This window comes from Podarcis raffonei, chromosome 5 (assembly GCF_027172205.1).
Source record: "Podarcis raffonei isolate rPodRaf1 chromosome 5, rPodRaf1.pri, whole genome shotgun sequence".
Lineage (NCBI taxonomy): Eukaryota > Metazoa > Chordata > Lepidosauria > Squamata > Lacertidae > Podarcis > Podarcis raffonei.
The window spans coordinates 44313467-44334580 of record NC_070606.1 but is presented as its reverse complement, the minus strand read 5'-3'; the positions used below and the strand labels follow the sequence as shown (position 1 = coordinate 44334580).

Below are 21114 nucleotides of genomic sequence, written 5' to 3'. Positions count from 1 at the left end.
ACAGCCACAAACTGTTTCCTTTCCTCCATTTTTACCCTAGACAAACAACATGGAAACTGATCTTTTTAAATGTACTGTACCCTTCCTAACTGTGCTAATGATTAATAAGCTTTACTGTAGACTTAGGTCTGCGGGAGCAGAATTAATAGAAAATTGCAAAAGATCAATTCTGTAGTCTGTACAGCATAGCAATTCTTCTTCAGATCCCTACATGAAATCATTCAAACTCCCATGCACATTCAGGATAGGATCAGGGCCTCCCTGTCAAAGAGCAGACCTGTTTCTTTCAAGATGACCATTTGTTTTAAAAAATAAAAGCAGTCATGGGTGGAAAATAGGATCCGGGCTGTGATGCTGGTGGAAGGGAGGAGAATTAACCCCCTTTCCCCTGGTGTTATTTCCCCGGTCTAAAGAGTTGCCCAAGCTGTTTCCCCGGGGAGGGGCGGCGGCTGAGACAGAAAGGTAACACCTGTATTACCGGTACTTGCAAATGAGATAAGATTCCAAACAAGAATATCCTAGGGAATTTAGAATCAGTTATGGCTTCTTTTCTGTGGCAGCTATCAAGTGGATGGCACTTCACTCCAACAGCTGACGTGTTTCTAGATCTGGCTTTTGGCACAGATTCACTAATCCAGGCCGACTGAAAACCACGAAGGACAAGAACTGAAGCAGACATGCAAATTGGTTCTTGCTGGGAAATAAAATCATTCTTAGATTAGCGAGCTGGTTGAACTTATCCTAAATGCTCCTTGGAGGTGGTTCCCAAGAATGCAATCAAAATAGGGGGGCAGGATGGAGTGCTAGATATTTGAAGGGGGAGGGGATTTCTAGCACATGCTGAAAAGGCAAACCACTTTTAAATTTATATTGCAAGTTCTGAATTGAAAAGTGGCTTGCCACTTCAGCAGCGCGACTAGTTGCTGTGGAAACATTCAAGAAGCCCTTCTGCGTGGTTAATTCTCCTCCTCCTCCATGTATGCATATAGCTTCATTGCAGCAAGGTCACAGAGGTCAAATGTAGCAGCTGAGTTTGCATTCAGAAGCTTTTGAAGCTTTTTTTTTTGCTGTGGTGACTGTAAAGTAAGAAAATGTGGTGCTTTGCAAAGATCAAGTGAACTGGAACAGTGGTCATCCAACAATGAAGTTTAAGGGCCACAAGACTGGCTTGTACCCAACCAAGTTCCACATGTTCATGTTGAATCAATCCTTTGAGAGATAACTGAAGATTTTATACAGCGTAAAAACTGCTTTCTGCCACTGCAGATGTTTAGGCTAAAATAATCAGACATTTGCCCCCACAAGCGAAACTGGCACACAGCCAAGCATTTGCCAGTTCTGCTTGAGCTGCAAAAATTTTCACAGTGAGCTTCAGCGAGCAATTGTCACTGTTTTGCTGAGCCAACATCCATCATGCAATGTGATTAAATCTACAATCAGACCTTATGACAGAAGCAGAGCATTTGTATTATCAGAGAATCCATGTCTTGGTTTTTGAAAATAAGTGGCTCAGCATGGCTCCAGCAGTTGTACAGCAGCACGAGACCGTTATCAGTGGTGGACAAGCCTCAGGAGATTTCCCAATTTCATATAATAATCACCACCAGCAGGAAATGCAGATCTCAATCTCCTTTCAGAAAATTATCAGCTTGGGCTCTCAGGCGCACGAATGTGCTTCATGCCATTGATGTAGAACCTTTAATCTAAAGCAGGTATCTTCAACCTTTTCAGATCCAGGACCTAGTTTTAACCTATGCATGCATTTGGGGACCCATTTATTAATTTTTTACCATACATTTGCCTGGTGGTAGTGCTCCTGTTGTGACCCATCTTGGATCAGGCCACGACTGGGTCCCAAACCACCTGTTGAAGGCCAGTGATCTAAAGGACATACAAGAAAGCCTGAAAATTTTGAAAAAGTAGTATTGCCAGGAAAGTTGCTCTGTGGTCTTAAGTCTCCAGCGTTCTTTTGAGTAAGCAACAAATTACTAGGTAACTCAATGGAGCATTGGTCAGCATCCAATTTACATGTAAATCAGTGGCGTAGCGTGGGTTGTCAGCACCCGGGGCAAGGCAAGTAATTTGCGCCCCCTAACCCGTGGATTTTAGCACTCGAGTCTCTTCCACTAGATTAGCGCGCCCCCCTCAGATGTTGCGCCCGGTGCGGCTGGCCCCCCTGCACCCCCCACGCTACGCCACTGATGTAAATGGGACGCTGGGACTAATGGATGTTGTAGTCAAAAATATCTGGGAGTGACCAGGTTGATGAAGGGTGCTCAAGGCAAACACACACATATACAAGGTTGGGTTCACAACTATGCCTTTTCATTAAGTAACATATATTATGTAAAAGGAGCAGGTACACTAGAACAGTAGGTCCAACATAACCTCATAGTAAGTGAAATGTAATTGCAGATTCAGTTAGACAGAATCAAATATATAACAGGTTTGGAGTTACAAGTTGTACAGACCCGTAGAAAGAACTCACTTAGTGGACAGAATCTGAAATAAATTATAGCATAGTTCTGGAAAACACAGAATATCACTTTTCCATTTATCAACCCCAATTGTCCACACTGTTGTTCTATTTTATTCATATAGGTAGCAACCCTGCGCTGAATTATCCACCCTACATAAGTCAATGGGCCTGACATACATGTAAATGATGGTGGTTTAGACTGCACACTTGTCCTTGAAATTGAGCAGCAGATTCCATCAAAATAAAATGCCATCTTTGGGTGCAATTTCCATGGGTCTCTCTCGCTCTTTCCTTTTTGAATACCTTGCACGTTGGTAGAAAACAATAATAATGATAGCTGCAGCATTTGAAAGGACTATAAGGAGCACGATCCAGTATGAGTATCCATAAGTGTTAGAGAGTGTGGCATCCTTTGAAGGACCACAAGGTGCAGCCAGCTCAACGGACAGTTCGTTCACTTCCACATTTGCAGGGAACAGAAACAAGCCCAGGAGGGAGCAGATGCCTTAAAAATAAAAAGGAAAGCAAATATTTCTGATATTAGTTTGGGAAAGTGATAGTAGGCAGAAGATTATTTTTTTCAAAGTTCTTTTCTGTTGTCAATAAAATTTGCAGAATAAGGCTGTCAGGCTTAGGTGGGGTTGGAAGAAAGGGCAAGGCTAGTGGAGCAGTTCTTGAATTATAGGGAAATTCTCTTTTTGCAATTCACAAGTCTTGACCTCTCCCCCCACCCCCATTTTATCTAAATCATTGGTAGGGAATGCAATCTAGCCTAGCTCACTGTCATGTTTTTTTTAATCACTGGACATCAGATTATCACAATTCAAAGGAAAAACATGTCCTTTCCAGTCTGCGCTCCAATGCCTGACCCTTAACTTTAGTTTTGGAAAGCAGCAGAAAGGTGTGCTCCCACTGAAGCCTGGCATTTGCAGGCTTACCTGTGTAAAAGCCCCACTGAATGCAGTGGGACTTGATGCCAAGTAAATACGCTCAGAATCAGACTGTAATTGGGACTATCCTGAAATACAAGTGATGAATAAACCCTATTTAGGTGTTATACAGATCTGGAAATACCACCATTTCCAAGGCTCTAAAGTCTGGAAAAAGCCTAAAATGGCATAAACTCGGCACAGGGGTGCTAAATTTAGGACCAACTATCCTGATTTTCATCTGCTGACACTGGAACCTGACATTTTTACAGTGCTTCAGAAATCTTCCTCTACTGGTACCAAATCACTTCCAAAAGGAACTATTAAGCTGGAAAGCGGAAAAGTAAAGTACTCTGGTAGTAAGAACCATCTTTCAACAAAAAAAGATATTATATGGGAGCGATCTAATGCTGGTATATTTTGTAACGGGCTCCCCCATTCCCTGTGAATAAATTCTTTTAGTCCAAAGCTTGCCGTTAGAAAAAGCAGGAGCCTCTTGAGACATATTTAGTGTAAGAACTGGAGTTATTTCAGTAGCGAGATCACAAGGATAGCAAAGTACATCAAAAGAAACCAGATGTAAGCCAAATAGTGGAATGAAGGGTTATACCCCCAGGGAAATATTTGATGGAGTTCATCTTACATTCTAACAAATCTCAACTTTCTGAAACATCTAGAAATCTGCTCTCTCTGTCTCTCCCCTCCTCTACAGAACCTGATGTATTGCTGATTTTTCTCTTAGCAAAGTTTTGCCCTATTTTTGCAACTTCAGTTCTGATGCTGCCCTCTTCAAGGCTTTACTAACCTCACAACTTTTATTAAAATTCAAAATGTAGCAATGGTCTTGTGGTGATATTTCTTTAACAGGCTTGTTATGTTTTGGGTGGAAAATGTCTGGGAGGTTTTATGTAGGAGAGTGGAAACTCAGCCTGAGGCAAAGTTCAGATGGGATTTGTGTGGGAGACAGCTAGTACAGAATAGGACTATCGTAAAGTAAATGCTAAAACTACCCTCTGATTGTAAAATAAATGACACAGCGTTATATTGAAGAAATCTGATATCTGTATTTACTAGAGCAGTGTGACCCATCAAGTGACAGTTGCGTGTATCATAACTGCCACAGATCAGACATCATAGGTACCTTTGTTGGTCAATTAGGAAAAAGACATGCAGAAGTTATAGCAGCATAACACCTTTATTAGGACCAATATCACAAAGGAGCGATGGCAAATCAGCCATCACAGCAGCGTTGGGCAAGCAATTAAGCTTCTCTGTGCCATTTCCATGCTCTAGATTGCCTCCTGGCGGGACTCCTGCTTCATGCCTGCATCTTTCTCAGGGGGCTAAGAGCTTTGGGATGTGTGGATGATATAGATTGGGGGAAATTGTGCAGGGAGAAATGACTAATCCCTACTTTTTCTCTGCGCTGATCAAAATCAGAGTTCACAACTGCTGCTTCAAAGTCTGAAAACAACGTCAAGAGAGCCACTCACAGATCTTGTGCAGCACTTCAGTTTGGGCCCTTAGATTACCACATGAGAGCTGCATGAATCATTCACCAGTGCCAGGGCATCATGTTAGTTGCAGTTCCCATACACTTGTTTGAGGGCGTAACACTCTAGGCAGGAGAAATGCCTTTCCTCCAGAGGGCATCCTGGAATGTCACAGAGCTATTTTGGACATTGCTATGTAATTATCAGGGAAGCGGATGGCGCTGTGGGTTAAACCACAGAGCCTAGGACTTGCCAATCAGAAGGTTGGCGGTTCGAATCCCCATGACGGGCTGAGCTCCCGTTGCTCGGTTCCTGCTCCTGCCCACCTAGCAGTTCGAAAGCATGTCAAAGTGCAAGTAGATAAATAGGTACCGCTCTGGCAGGAAGGTAAACGGTGTTTCCGTGTGCTGCTCTGGTTCGCCAGAAGCAGCTTAGTCATGCTGGCCACATGACCCAGAAGCTGTACGCCGGCTCCCTCGGTCAATAAAGCGAGATGAGCGCTGCAGCCCCAGAGTCGGTCACGACTGGACCTAATGGTCAGGGGTCCCTTTACCTTTACCTATGTAATTATCAAGGCTGGCCCAAGACATTTTGCTGCCTGAAGCAGTGGATAAGATGGTACCATCCCATTCCATCCAGGCTTGTATCCAACAGTGCATGTGGAGAGTTCCAATCATGCAACAAGCCTTCCACTTCGCTCCCCAAATGCCCTCAAAATATGCTCCAGAAAGTTCTCCGACCCTCTGAACCAGATTTTCAGAGTACACATGAGGCTACAGGGGAGAGGAGAAGAAAGCTCCTGTCAGGGAACTGCCATCGCAGCCAGGAGTAGAGGAAGGGCTCCCAAGCGATGCAGGAGAAGGTCCCAGCAGGAAAGGAGGGGACTCAGCGACCAGGGAAGGAAATCAGCGTTACACCAGGGAGAAAGGCGGGCAGAGGCGGGCTTCGGAGAGATGGCTCCAGGACTCTTCGCCAGAGACTAGCGGGGAGAGTACGGGTCCTCCACTGCCCACACCCACCCTGCGCAGAAGACTTCCGCGCAGGGAGGCTAGGCGGAGACTATCCGTCAAGGAACTTTTATGTTGGAAGAAGTTCAGGAAACGCCCACTGACGGATTCTGCCAGTGACTGAGACAGACGCGGAATCAGGACTGTCCAGCCAGGGGAAGGTTTATCCAGGCAACCTCACCGAGAGTGGCGGCAACTTACGCACGAGCAACCCCCAATTCCCATTACAGCTCCATTGCACAACTTGAAATCTGTTACTCTAGTGGAACAGCAGCTTTCATAGAATCCAACTGAACTTGTAGTTGTATCTTATTTAACCCTGATTAAATGATAGCTTTCCTTTCTCCATCAAACCTGGAAACAACAGGCTATCTTTGGGGGTGCAGAGCAAGCTAGCTTACAAGACTCTGGATAATGGTGGGGAGATATTGCACTGCCATTGAACATCTGCCATGTGAGGCAGCTGCCTCACTCTGCCCAGTGGTAGAGCTGGCCCTGATGATCATTTTCTTGTTATGTGTTTATGTGAATAATACCTGCTGACTACTATTATCATATGGTTAGTTAATTTATATGGCATATTCCAATTTTGCTGCCATGTAGTGAAAGCAAATGCTCATGATTAATAGTTTTGTTCCAGAAGCCTAATCAAAGAGACTTCTCATTCAAGTGTTGCTAGTTCATATGCAACCTCCACCGTTCATTAAACCCACAAATAAAATGTATAATATTTAAATGTAAGTAGGGAGGTGATAAAGCTGATGTATCTTTGTACAAATGGATTCTGCTTATACTTGTATTATGAGTGGAATACTGAGTTTATTTAAGAAATATTGGCTGCAATCCAAAGGAGCTGTTGAGATTTAAGCACTTCTTGCTTCTGCAGCTGTTGGAGCTGCTATTGTAATTTAAAAACTAAAACAAAAGAAAAAACCCCCGACTGCATTCAGTTTCCATGTGCCTAGCCATACACAGCTCATTGAGATTGCAGCTATTGACCGCATTACTCCAACTATTAGTCTTTCTCTGCAGTAGTCTTACATTTCAAGGAGATCAAGTACAGATCAGATAATTAGAAGATAGCAATCTACAGTCACAATTCTATTCAATTCTGTTCTGTTTCGAATATGAACTCGGAGGCATCTGAAGAAGCTCTACAGGGGTACCTCCATGAAAAGTTTGAACAACCTTCCTTGAAAGATGGCTTGTCTACTATTACTCAGCTTGCTCTGCAGTGCACACCTACAGAAGAAATAGGTGTTATACATGAATTTTGGAGGCACTCTCAGTTTGCAGATATTGGCATACTCTGCAGTGCACACACAAAAATGGTCTGCTGTTATAAGCCACCAATTCCTATAGTTTATAAGAATGGTCCCTGTTGATCTGAGAACTGGAAATTTGATATACATGATCTACCTGATGCAGTTAGTGCTGTGCCAAAATTTTCTCCCAGTTTTTAAACCATTGTGCAATCCCTGGTCCTGTATTTCTGCAGGAAGCATCTGAACCTCATTGTATTGCTAGAATAATCTTCCTGTGACTTAATCCATACCTGTTTTTGTTTCTTGCAAAAGGGGCCTTCTTATGCTGTCTTTCCATGGAGGGTTGTTTTTTGTGTGTGTGTGACACTACAATGAGACTGAGTGACAAGAGAGTTCAGGTGTCTTAGTCTGGATTTGGAACTCCTTTTTCTGCGATGGCTGCCCACTTGCGGACAGGAGGCTCATTTGGTGCCATTATTAAGAAATTATCAGTGGGCTTTTACTATCTGTGCCTTTTAAAAGAGAGTAGGATGTTACTCATGGGTAAGCAAACTAAGGCCCGGGGGCCGGATGCAGCCCAATCGCTTTCTAAATCCGGCCTGCGCATGGTCCAGGAATCAGCATGTTTTTACATGAGTAGAATGTGTCCTTTTATTTAAAATGCATCTCTGGGTTATTTGTGGGGCATAGGAATTCGTTCATCCCCCCCCCCCAAAAAAAATATATAGTCTGGCCCCCCACAAGGTCTGAGGGACAGTGGACTGGCCCCCTGCTGAAAAAGTTTGCTGACCCCTGATGTTACTAATGTAGTTATTCCCCCCCTTTGCTTTTAATGCATCTATGGAGGGGTGTGTGTGTGTGTGTGTGTGTGTGTTTTGATAGTTAGTTAGTTAGTTAGTTAGTTAGTTGCCCTGGACAAGATAAAGCAACTAACAAATTTAGTAAATAAAAAAAATAACATGATAAAGAAGAGAGAGAAAATATTCATCTGAAGGGAGAGGGGAACGGTTAATCATTAATATTATCTACACATAGTAAATTCCGGCACTCTGCTAGGATGGCTACACAAGCTCAAACTCAAAAATGCAGTTATTTGCAAAGCCTAAATCAGACAGGTCAGGAGGCCGTTTTCTGTCTAACCAGCTATCTGAAACTGCTGATGCTAGCTACAGGTCAGAAGGTCGTTTCCTGCCTAGCCAAAAACTGCTGTCAACTAAAAACCACTAGCAAGATGTTTCCTGCTTTGCTTCTGCTTTAAGTAATGCAAGATAAGAAGAGATACGAAGGAAATGCTTAGCTAGCAAAAGAAAGACACGTGTACAAGAAGGTGGGAGGGGGTGCTTACTGAGCAGAGAAAATGCTTAACCAGCAGAGGAAGTGCTTAGCTAGCAGCCTTAGCCAGCAAATATTGGGGGGGAGGTATGGGAGGAGGGTGAATGCTTTCAGGTATAAAAATGCTTGCTGAACATGGTAACAACACAGTCAGATTTCAGAAACTATATTCTGCTGACTGTCTCTGTGCACAGATTTGCAATAAATCTCTTTTCTCTGACCAAGAAGTCTCTGGAATTGTTTTTCCCCTCTGGCCACGGGGTTGGCGGACCGCTGGACCTCCGGGTACTGCTAATCTAAGGCTTCAGTTTTGGGGGCTCGTGTCCGGGATGGGTCCCCACCCCACGAAAGGTGGACCGAGGGGCCAGACTCGACCGGGTGAGCAACCAGGACCAGCGCTCGCAATCTCCAGCGCGCACCCTGCCAGTTCGTAGGGGGAGATCGCCACGCTGTGCCTGAGCCGAGACACCCAGTCGGGAGAGAAAAGAGGACGGCCGAAGGAGGGGTCCGCAGCGGAACAGGTAAGCCCAAGGGAAAGGGCGTGGGCCCCAAGGAAAAGGGGGGCGAGGTCTGATCAAGCCTCACCTGGTTGTGCAGAGTGCCGCCAGGAAAGGGTCTGGCTGTGAGCAGTAGAGTGCCGCCAGTAAGGTTGGGTAAAAGGGAAACAGAGGGGAAATTGTATTGGTGTGTTTTGTGTGTTGCATGTTGAAATTATAATGGTGTGATTTGTATGTTATATGTTGCATGTCGGATACCCCAGTGACTGAATTGTTGTCAAGTGTGGGTCGGGGCTTAGCGTCCCCTTGGCCGAGCGATTGCAGGGTTGTGCATTTTCTGCCAGGGCGACCTCGGCAGGTCACAATCTGTAGTGCGTGGAGTGTGAAAGAATTTACAGCCCATTAGGTGCGGGGTATCTGAAAAAAAAAAAAGGGGTCTGGGGCAAGCCAATGTAGTCCTCTGGAATGTTTTTTAAAGAACTGGAAAGCGGCCACAAAGCATGATGATTGGGTTCAAATTGAGAAGAGAGAGGATGTGAGGTTGATTGGCCCACCCAAGGAACTAATTGGCCCTTGGAGGGCAGATTTAATTTGCAACTAATCAACCCACTATATCAAAATATCTTGAAGGTCCACCCAGACCAGATCCCTTATATTTCTACCTGGAAAATCAATGTAGAAAAGAATCCACCGTGGCTGAAAGCCTGCCGAGGCGACGCCCCACAAAATACAATTTGTGCAGTCCAACCGGCAGGGAAGTCAGAAAAGCCCCCGGTGATACCAGAGCCAGAAGGAGAAGAGGGGGAAGTCATTAAACCGCCGCCACCCTATGCTCCACCAACTGCCCCTCTAGCGAATCCCCCAGGCCCAGGGCCCCAGGACTAGGGAGGAGCCGGCCCTCAGCCTGAACCCTCCAAGGTTGATGAATTAGAGAGCAAAGAGGAAGAGGATGATGAGGAGTTTATGAAGGGACTAATTGAGTTAGCAAAGAAAGGAAAAATGTGGACACAGTATCAGACATTGAGATTGCAACAGTATGTACAACCCTATGCGAAAGAAGTGGATGTTAGTTCCCATTTGTTGGCAGCAGCAGGATGTTTCCCAACACAAGGGAAGTAATGGCAGAAGGAATGGATAGAAGCAGCAACCAGTGCGTCCCTCTATAAGTCCCATAAGGCACAGAAAAAGGGTGGGACTGCAATGATGCCTCTATGCAGAGTGTATGACCCACCAGCCCCCCAGGACAGGGTGGGGAAGCACCACCACGCACTTATACAGTCCAACATGTGCCTTTTTCAAGTGCTGATGTGTGCAATTGGAGAAATTAGAACCCTACCTTTGAGGAGAACCCAGATGATATTGCCAACGCCCCATTATAAAGGCTGCCTTTGTAGCTCAGGCAGCGTCCAATATTCGCCAAAAGAAAAAATCCAAAAGCATGAGGGGTGCATCGATCATGGGCTGGAATAGATGTTGAAGTAGTATCAAACAAGGAAGTTGACGGCATTACAGGCTACCACACCCACCCCTCAGGAAAGAGGAAGTGCCCGGGGAGGAGGGCGAAGCCGTCTGGGGAGGAATCAGTGCGCCATCTGCCGACAGGAAGGGCACTGGAAGAGAGAATGCCCTATTCTATTATTAGGAAGAGATTTGTTGGTAAAGTTGCAAGCCCAAATTACTTTTAAGCCATCGGGAGAAGCCACATTGTCCACTATGTCACTTGGGGAACTGGTTGTGGAGGCACCCCTGAGAGAGTACTGGCGCCTCATGATGGTAAAAGAAGAGGAGGGACCCATCCCCGCCAGTATTCTGGAACAAGTGAACCCCACGGTATGGGCTGAAGGCAACCCCCCAGGAATGGCAAAGAATATCCCACCAATAATCGTGAAGCCCAAGCCATTTGTCAATCCTGTTGCAGTAAATAAGTATCCCATCCCACGAAGGGCGACTGAAGGAGTGTGGGTGCATCTAGAGCGACTGCTCCAACATAGGATCTTGAGGCAATGCCAATCACAGTGAAACACCCCTTTGTTACCAGTGAAGAAAGGAAGCAGGCTATTATCCTGATACCAGAGCCAAAGAACTGCAGAGAACTCCGTGGCTTTCTGGGGTCTGCAGGATTTTGTAGGATATGGATATTTAATTACAGCATCATTGCCAAGCCTCTACATGAGTCAACCAGAGGAACTGAGAGAGACCCCTTTGTTTGAAACACAGAACAACAGCAAGCCTTCGTGGATTTGAAGAGGGCACTACAGCAAGCCCCAGCGCTTGGCATCCCAAACCCTGAGAAACCCTTTACTCTATTCGTGGATGAGGACCAAGGGACAGCGAAAGGCGTTTTGTGCCAAAATTGGGAAGCTGGCAACAGCCAGTGGCATACCTATCTGAGCGCCTGACGCCTACAGAACAAGGCTTACCGCCATGCATGAGAGCAGTTGTGGCAGTAGCCACCCTACTGAAGAATATTTTAGCAGGCCTGACCTCAAAGATGAAGCAAACCCCCACTGGCCTTCATGGTTTGTGGATGGAAGCAGCTTTGTTAAGGCTGGACAGCGGAAGGCAGGCTATGCAGTAGTAGCCTTGGAAGACCAAGTGATTGAAGCGCAGCCACTCCCGCCTGGAACGTCGGCCCGGCTGGCATAAATAACAGCGCTCACCAGAGCCCTGACCCTAGCAAAGGGACAGAAGATAAACATTTATACTCTAAGTATGCCTTTCTGACTTTACATGCCCATGGAGCCTTATGGAAGGAAAGAGGTTTGCTTACCTCCAGAGGAAACCAGGTGGCCCACCCACAAGCCTTATTGAACTTTCTGGATGCTGTATGGGAGCCCAAGGCAGTGGCAGTTATCCATTGTTATGGACACAAAACTGGACTAGGAGAAGTGGCCAGAGGAAACCGACTAGCAGACAGGGTGGCCAAGGAAGCAGCCCGAGAACCAGCTCCCGCGTCAGTTATTGGAGCACTGGTCCCTGGAAGGATCTTGAACACCGCTGATAAGCCAATATACACCAAAATGGAAAGGGACACTGCAGATGCCCAGGGGCTGACTATGTCCAAAGAAGGATGTTACCTTACTCATGATGACAGAATATGGATTCCAGAGTCCCTTTCTCGGCAGATTATTCAGAGGTACCATGATTCAACCCACATAGGACCCGATGCTACAACCAAGCAGCTGGAAAAATGCTTCTACATAGCCCACCTCTACCAACTGGCAGCCCAGATCTCCAGGAAATGCCTGCTGTGTCAAAAGAATAATCCTAGAACCGGACCCTTGGCTCCCCCGGGGATTCAGCATAGTGGAACTGCACCCATGGAAGACCTTGTTGTGGATTTCACTGAATTGCCCCGTTGTGGACCATACCGCTACCTGTTCGTGGCGATCTGCACGTATACAGAATGGGTTGAAGCCTGGCCCACCAGAACTGAAAAGGCATTTGAAGTAACCAGGTGCCTGCTTAGGGAGATCATTCCCCGCTATGGACTACCTAGGTCAATAGGATCTGACAATGGACCAGCCTTTGTCCACTCAGTTTTGCAATAACCCCCCCCCATGCTAGTCAAAATGTGCAGTTTAATAATTATGTGCAGTAATTCTCCCGAGATTTTCTCTCTGTCTTAACAGGTGGACCCAGGCCCACTGCTGTTGAAGTTGCTGACCTCACCCCTTGGGTCCACCACACTTAAGTGAAGAAGGCTATTTTAGATTGGACAGTTACACCAAATCCTGATGATCCTCTGAAGCTAACCATCTCCAGAAGAGCGCCAGACGGCTGGACAAGTGGATGGGAGGGACGCCCGCGGGCAGCGTCCCCAACGTAGAGACTTTTTTCCCCAGCAAAATTTAAGGCACCGCCACGACTTTTGATATTGGGGCCAGAACTCTTTGATATAGTCACTCCGTATGTCAGGCCTCTGCAAGGGTGGATATATATTCCTGTGGGTATATGTTAATATATGTAGAGGGAGAAGCCCCTTTCGGATACAGTATGTTGGGAAGAAATCATGAGAGTATTAAGCATCCACAAGGACAGGTGGGAAAATTGGTTAAGATAATAAGCTCCTCCTCAGAGAGGTGGGACACAACCTCCCAAAAAGCAAGGCAGCTGATAGAGCACGAGTATCAGTGGGCCCTTCAGCAATAAAATAGATATGTCCTAGATAATATTTCAGTCACCATTGATCACATGGAAACAATGATAGCCAGGAACCCGCTGAAAACTACAGGAGGTGATCTATGGGGTTGGTTGTATTCCTGGCTCCCTGATGGCAGTTGGCTCAGGAATGTTATAGTATTATTAGCAGGACCGCTATTAATCCTTTTGCTTCTTTGCTTCTGTATCCCCTGCTTATTGCAATGCTTGCAGCAAATGATGCAAAGACTCCTGTCACGGAAGCTAGGACCCACAGTCATCGCTGTGATGAGGGAGTATAGGCCCATACCCCAGAACGAACCTAAGTATTAGGTTGTTCAGAAGAAGAGGAGGGAGTGAAGGGAGAGGGGAACGGTTAATCATTAATATTATCTACACATAGTAAATTCCGGCACTCTGCTAGGATGGCTACACAAGCTCAAACTCAAAAATGCAGTTATTTGCAAAGCCTAAATCAGACAGGTCAGGAGGCCGTTTTCTGTCTAACCAGCTATCTGAAACTGCTGATGCTAGCTACAGGTCAGAAGGTCGTTTCCTGCCTAGCCAAAAACTGCTGTCAACTAAAAACCACTAGCAAGATGTTTCCTGCTTTGCTTCTGCTTTAAGTAATGCAAGATAAGAAGAGATACGAAGGAAATGCTTAGCTAGCAAAAGAAAGACACGTGTACAAGAAGGTGGGAGGGGGTGCTTACTGAGCAGAGAAAATGCTTAACCAGCAGAGGAAGTGCTTAGCTAGCAGCCTTAGCCAGCAAATATTGGGGGGGAGGTATGGGAGGAGGGTGAATGCTTTCAGGTATAAAAATGCTTGCTGAACATGGTAACAACACAGTCAGATTTCAGAAACTATATTCTGCTGACTGTCTCTGTGCACAGATTTGCAATAAATCTCTTTTCTCTGACCAAGAAGTCTCTGGAATTGTTTTTCCCCTCTGGCCACGGGGTTGGCGGACCGCTGGACCTCCGGGTACTGCTAATCTAAGGCTTCACATCCACTGTTATGTTGAGATTTGCACCACTGCACCACCTTTTTTTTTTTTTTTTTGCTTCAAACTACACTCTCCAAACATGGGACGCGGGTGGCGCTGTGGGTAAAACCTCAGCGCCTAGGACTTGCCGATCGTCAGGTCGGCAGTTCGAATCCCCGTTGCTCGGTCCCAGCGCCTGCCAACCTAGCAGTTTGAAAGCACCCCCGGGTGCAAGTAGATAAATAAGGACCGCTTACTAGTGGGAAGGTAAACGGCGTTTCCGTGTGCTGCGCTCGCTCTCCAGATGCAGCTTGTCACGCTGGCCACATGACCCGGAAGTGTCTGCGGACAGCGCTGGCCCCCGGCCTCTTAAGTGAGATGGGCGCACAACCCTAGAGTCTGTCAAGACTGGCCCGTACGGGCAAGGGTACCTTTGCACTCTCCAAACAGCACTACACAACAGAAAAGATATGTGGGCTAAAGTTTGTGAGCTCACTTGTTTAACATGATATTCTACGTAAGTCTCTTTGAGTGCCTTTTAGTAGGAAAGAAGCATTGGCCCAGAAATATGCTGATATATAAATAATTAAGCAAGCAGTTTCTTCTCAAAATCAGTTCATTCACTACAGCCACACAGTCAAGGAAAACACTACTTCTTACCTTTTAAACATCTACGAAATAGGTGAGTTGTTTTCTAAACTTGTGTTGGAATTTTTTTTTTCATTAATGGTATCATCATCAATCACAGGGATGCTAGGAAAAACTGCAGGTCATTAGCAGGAGTACCATTCTGACCCCTACTGCAACAGAGGAAGCCCTCATCTCCCACTGTGTAACTCTTCCTGCCAGCTACGGATGTAAGCAACAAATAAGTATGACCACCTCAGAGGAGGGTTTCTCGGGTCATACAGCAAAATTGACCAGGACAATGTAAGTCATCTTTCCTGGTCCCAGGTATTTCATTATCCCTATCTGGATTTTGAACTTGAGACCAAGGGAAAGTGGGTGCATGGTCTCACTGGCCTTAAACTGGCAATATCATATTTTTAAAACCGTATGTCCACACTGGCTTGGTCATGTCCACAGAATGGCAGATAGCAAGGTCCCCAGGGACATACTCTGTGGGAAGCTGGTTTAAGGCATCAGGCCCATTGGCAGACCAAATGTTACAAAGATATCTGCACATGTAACGTGAACGTTGGCAACATTGACCCCCACTGTGTGGGAATCCATTGCAGAAGACCACAGTGTCTGGAGACAGTCGGGTCATGTATCCACAAGCAGTGACCAGAGGAGAAATGACAGCTGGGAGGAACACAGAGAGAAGAAAAACCCATAGTGTACCCATAGTAGCAAAACCAGACGTCTTCACTTGCCCCACCTACAATAGAGCATGTCTCTCCCATATTGGTCTCTACAGCCACAGCAGGTGCTGTAACTCTCCAACGGTTTGACTTCACCCCAAAGGTGCACTTCTTCATTGTCTCCTGAGACAGAAGGATGCCAACAACAACAACAACAACAATGTATATTACTTACCAGATATAGAATTCCAGGTATAGACCCCAATAGGGCCCAAAAAGGTTTGGTAGGGGTTGCTAACGGCATTGTAGCATGTAAATCCAGAACTGAGGAAGGAGCTGATCAAACTAAGAACTAGCAGAATAATAATCACAGTGTTGAAACCCTTCGTTTTAGTATTTTCCAGCAAATCTACAACTGAAAAATAATACATCATAGTTAGTATCAGTAGATACAGTGATTAAATACTTCAGATGAAAATCACCTTGTGTCAACTGGTTTCTATGGATGGAATTTTTTTAAAGCTAACTATATAGTATTGCTAAGAAACAGAAGGGGCTATCAAATATGATCAGACATGTCTGATTCTAGAGAAATTGCCCTTCTACATTGGGATTTGGACAAGTTGACTTATACATATTCTTGTATGTTTAGCTCATTCAGTCTTTCACTATTTTTTTTTAATTACTGTTTTTGTAATTTATCCCTGAAGTTCAAACATTTAGACATGAAGGAATACCCGTTTGAAAAATAGCCTAACTGAGCATGTACCATTGTACCTAGTAGAGTATGACAAGCTTCTAAGTAGATGGGCAGCTGCAAGTTTACAACTCTTGATGTTGCATAGAAAAATATTATGGTCATCGCAAAACTGTCTGGGAACTAAATTTCATAGTTATATAGATGGTATCAGAAGCAGTGATTCAGCTGATAAATGAGCCTTCCACACACCCCTCTCTCTCATGTATGAGTATGTGGGAGAGGAGTTGTGATCATGCTTGCTGTCCCCTTCATGGCATTCATATAATTTTATCTGAAACCATGCACCTATGCACATAGAACTGTGCACATTTTCCTGTTCATGGAAGGATTATGTACATATACTCCAGGTGGCCTGGTGAATGGGCATAATGACCGTTTATTGCAGATATTAACCACTCAATTTATATTCCCCTTAAGATAACATATCTCATTTGATAATTCCTTGCCCATCCATTTCCCACATTGTAGGAAGCATTTATTGAGAACTAAGGTACATGTGTATGTCTCAAAGAGAGATTATAATTTCCTCACAAAAAAAACTTATTCACAAGTATTTATGCAAATCTAATCAAGCCAGGATTGTCAGTGCTGCCTTTTCTGTACCGGCAGAATGAAAACTCAATTCACAGTATGTCAGATAAATATTTCAGAATAAAACCAGTTCATTCTGCCTATATTTGGAAGAGTCCAAGCAGCCACGTTTGTTTATTGCATCATACAAATCATTAATGGCAGGCTATTAAGAGCCCAGTACTTTGATAGAGCTTTGTATGCCTTGCACTGTTAACTTCCAAGACATAAAAGAGAAGATCAAGTTTACTGTTCAGTGGAGTAGCAGTCACAATAAATTTAGGGGATAATATCAGAGGTCTTTGTTAGTTTGCAGTGAGGCTACTAATTAACTGACCTTATAATATACAAGCAAATTGCTCTTGCCAGCAAATTCCTTGCAGCCCAAGAACTGTGGTATAAAGGCATCGATCTAATTCACGCTACAGAATTTTACAGCTTGTCTTACATTCTGCTCTCAGGCTCAATCTCCACCATTATCAGCACTGTGCTCTGTATCAACAGAAGTTGTATACAAGAGATCAGTGCCCAATGCAATAGAGAAGTATGTGGCATCAGGGGATGAGGTTTTGCAACTTCCATAGTATGTAAAGAAATATATAAATCCATGGGATGTAAGAACTGCCATAGTGGATCAGAACAAGCTCTATCTAGTTTGGTGTATTGTTTCCAACAGTGCCAACCAGATGCTTCTGCACATTCACAAGCAGGAAAGAAATAAAAAAAAAAATCTCCCTGTTGCTTATATTTAATATCATATAATTAAATGTATACTCTTGAGAGTCCCATGGATTGCAAGAAGATCAAACCTAACCATTCTTAAGGAAATCAGCCCTGAGTGCTCACTGGAAGGACAGATCCTGAAGCTGAGGCTCCAATACTCTGGCCACCTCATGAGAAGAGAAGACTCCCTGGAAAAGACCCTGATGTTGGGAAAGATGGAGGGCACAAGGAGAAGGGGATGACAGAGGACGAGAAGGTTGGACAGTGTTCTCGAAGCTACCAGCATGATTTTGACCAAACTGCGAGAGGCAGTGGAAGACAGGAGTCCCTGCCGTGCTCTGGTCCATGGGGTCACAAAGAGTCGGACACAACTAAATGACTAAACAACAACAATTAAAGGTATAGTGCCATTGAACTTGGAGGCTTTATGTAGACACCCACTGATATACCTATGGTATTTTGGCACAGGATTTCTACAATTTCTTAAACTTACTCGTTTATGGCATTATTACAGAACAATTATGTTGTTCTAGTCTACCTGACACTATAGTTTCACTTACAAACTCTAAAAGACTTGGTACTTAGAAAATAAATCCTTGAATGAAGGAACTCAAAGTTTAGTAAACCAAATTTCTGTGAAAAGCAAACATTTGGGCTTTAAAATGGACTTTCATGGGAAACTGAAACCTACTGAGTGATTTCAAAGGAAAATAGCAGATCTCCAAAATGTTGTGGTCTTCATTTATACAATGTTCAGTAATTTGATGAAACTCTAGATCAGGGGTCAGCAAACTTTTTCAGCAGGGAGCCAGTCCACTGTCCCTCAGACCTTGTGGGGAGCCGGACTATATTTTGGAAAAAAATATGAACGAATTCCTATCCCCCACAAATAACCCAGAGATGCATTTTAAATAAAAGCACACATTCTACTCATGTAAAAACACCAGGCAGGTCCCACAAATAACCCAGAGATGTATTTTAAATAAAAGGAAACATTCTACTCATGTAAAAACACACTGATTCCCAGACTGTCCACAGGCCGGATTCAGAAGGCGATTGGGCTGGATCCGGGCCCCAGGCCTTAGTTTGCCTACCCATGCTCTACATGATATAAAAGGGTGTTCACTGAGAAGTACCCATTAAGATCAAGACACTTGTGGAATATATGCTGCAGTGGGTCTTGTCCTCTCATCCACAGGGCTCCATGATGAAGAAAGTGGATAAGGCAATTTTTGCCAATCTCTCCTCTCCCCATTGCATTCCCTAGCCCACCTGCCATGCTTTCCTGGAGGGTCCACCAACTCTCTTGAGCAGCATTTCATGGGGCACAGAGGAAATTGGCCAACATCCTCTCTTCCCCCTTTTCAAGTGGGAGTATCCCTTTAGCAGAATTCTGCTCATAGCAGGTCTGGATTCATCCCATTATAAATCGTGGCACTACTTGGTGAAAAGCCTAGTGACAAGAGGATGCGAATGGTGGTTTCTCCCAGCCATTTCAGCCTTTGCTTTTCCTTTCTCTCTTTTTATCAATTATTCACTCGGATGCATTTGGTATGCATCCATCTAGCATTTTAGAAACTTTGCCCTTCAGAACTATGAACAATAACTAAATGAACAATTCATAGAATACCAAGGGCACTAGCTAGCATTCAGGAAACAAAGGAGAAACCCTGCTTGGACTTTGCTGTGGTGTATGAAGTCTAAATATGTAAGGAAGAAGATACAACATTGTTATCAAATGATAACCATGAACCAGATCTAATTGTATTCCAGTTGGCTCACTTGCACTTATTACTGATCACACAGGGAAAGAGTAGACATGAAACTTTCTTTCTGTGAACTTCCTTAAATTAAATTAAATTAACTTAGGACCCAAGCCAGTGCATATGAGATGTTTGGCCTATTAAAAAAAAGTCATACTAATATTATGTTTCGTAATTGTCAGTGAATTATATTTAGCCAATGCTTTATTTTATATACAAACTTCTTTTATGTAGTTCTGCTTCTGTGAGCAAGGTTTACCGTGAAAACTGGCATACAAATAAATTGAAGATGAAAACATGTATTCCAGCAAGACCACTATAGGACCTAATAAAGTTGGCTGACATCAAGCATTTGTTCACCTGCTATTCTTCTGATGTAATAATTCTATGATATGCTAGCAATGGCCTTCCGCATTCTACACAAGACAAAATGGCCAGTCCCTGTGCAACAGAATAAATGGACACAAAATTTAACATCCAAAATGGTAATATCTAGTAATCACTAGGACATTTCAGCCTCCCAGGACACCCTACTGCTGGTGTGAAAGTGGCCATTATTAGGAAGGAAAATTGGTGAATTAACACAAGACATGAAATTCTATCACCTATAGCTTGAATTAAGATAATACAAATACAAACAGAGCTATCTTTCTGGAAACACTTTCTCTGTAACTATCTTTCAGCTTCAGCTAATTCTTATCATTTTCATGCCGTAAGTCATGGACTATTTTGTCAATTTTCTTTTAGAGAGTTTGCTTGTAACAATGTTTGCCATTCTTATTTTACAGCTCTTTGCTTCCTGGTGCTACTCTTCTCTTCCATAAAAGTATCCACATAAAGAAATTAAAGCCATGGTTCACAATACCCAAGTAAACAGACAGCATTAAACCAAACAGCTCCCAACAATAACTCTTTATATTTACTTCAGCAGATAGTTACCTTGGAAAGGGGTATCCTCAACACTAAGTCCATTTTGCACGTTCTTTGAACAAGATCCTTCAAAGAGTCCATATGTAATGAATATTGTCTCAGTGGAATTTACATCACCGAATTTAATCTCACTTGAAACCCAATTTTTGGTTGCAAGAACAAGGCAAACTATCACCAAGGAGATAACACTGGTGAAAAAAGCAGAAGCAAACATCAGGGATTTTCTCTTGGATGGCATTTTATCAGAAAAGTGTTTTTCTGAGGTGCAGTAAGATTTCCCTCCTCGATTCTTAGTTCTCTAAATGAGAAATCCAGTGAAGAAAAGCTTCCCTTCTGCTGCTGAATAATGGGGACCCTGTTACTGGTATCTGTGTTGGCAGAAAGTCATGCCCATAAACTTTGAACTAACAGCAGTGGTAATAAAGTTGTAAAATCATTGAACTTTGGTCTGCAGTAAAGTGTTGCCATAGTGACAGGAAAATCACTCCAACCATGAACAGTAAAGATCTGAAAGGGCTGTGGCTCAGGGGGGAGAACACCTGCTTTGCATGCCGAAGATCTCAGGTTAAATCACTGGTGTCTCCATGTAGGTAGACAACACTGAGCTAAATGGACCAATGGTCTGACTCAATATAAAGCAGCTTCCTGTGTTCCTTTGAAGCTTTGCATAATCAAATAATTCATTAGAAAGCTCAAATTTTGTAGATTTGAGTGTTGTTGTTTTTTTCATTTTGCCCATATAGAATTTTTTGGCAATGTACATTTGGGGGGTGAAACTCAGCTTCTTGTTTGTGTTTGCTTTCTGAAAACATGAAGAAGGAATAGCAAAGGGTTAGTATATACACACATAGGGCCAATTCATTCTGTTGTTATAAATGTGTAAAAGACACAATGGTGACTTGCCTTTGGTCAGAGCTTTCTTCATTTGCTTCCCAA

The 21114-nt window shown here is 44.0% G+C and overlaps 1 protein-coding gene across 1 annotated transcript; it reads right to left on the bottom strand.

Annotated features, from left to right (window-relative positions):
- Positions 1 to 2303: 2303 nt before the first annotated feature.
- On the bottom strand, positions 2304 to 20594 carry CLRN3 (clarin 3). Its single transcript, XM_053388895.1, has 3 exons — positions 20188 to 20594; positions 15668 to 15847; positions 2304 to 2984 (listed from the first exon to the last, which is right to left on the bottom strand). The coding sequence occupies exons 1-3, from the start codon at positions 20414 to 20416 to the stop codon at positions 2716 to 2718; spliced, it is 678 nt and encodes a 225-aa protein (XP_053244870.1). The 5' UTR covers positions 20417 to 20594; the 3' UTR covers positions 2304 to 2715.
- Between the last annotated feature and the right edge of the window lie 520 nt (positions 20595 to 21114).

Coding starts and splice junctions, on each gene's coding strand:
- CLRN3 (XM_053388895.1), bottom strand. CDS start 20,416: ATGCCATCCAAGAGAAAATCCCTGATGTTTGCTTCTGCTTTTTTCACC. Junction 15,848..20,187: donor TGAGGATACCCCTTTCCAAG/GTAACTATCTGC, acceptor ATTATTTTTCAG/TTGTAGATTTGCTGGAAAAT. Junction 2,985..15,667: donor TACCTGGAATTCTATATCTG/GTAAGTAATATA, acceptor TTTATTTTTAAG/GCATCTGCTCCCTCCTGGGC.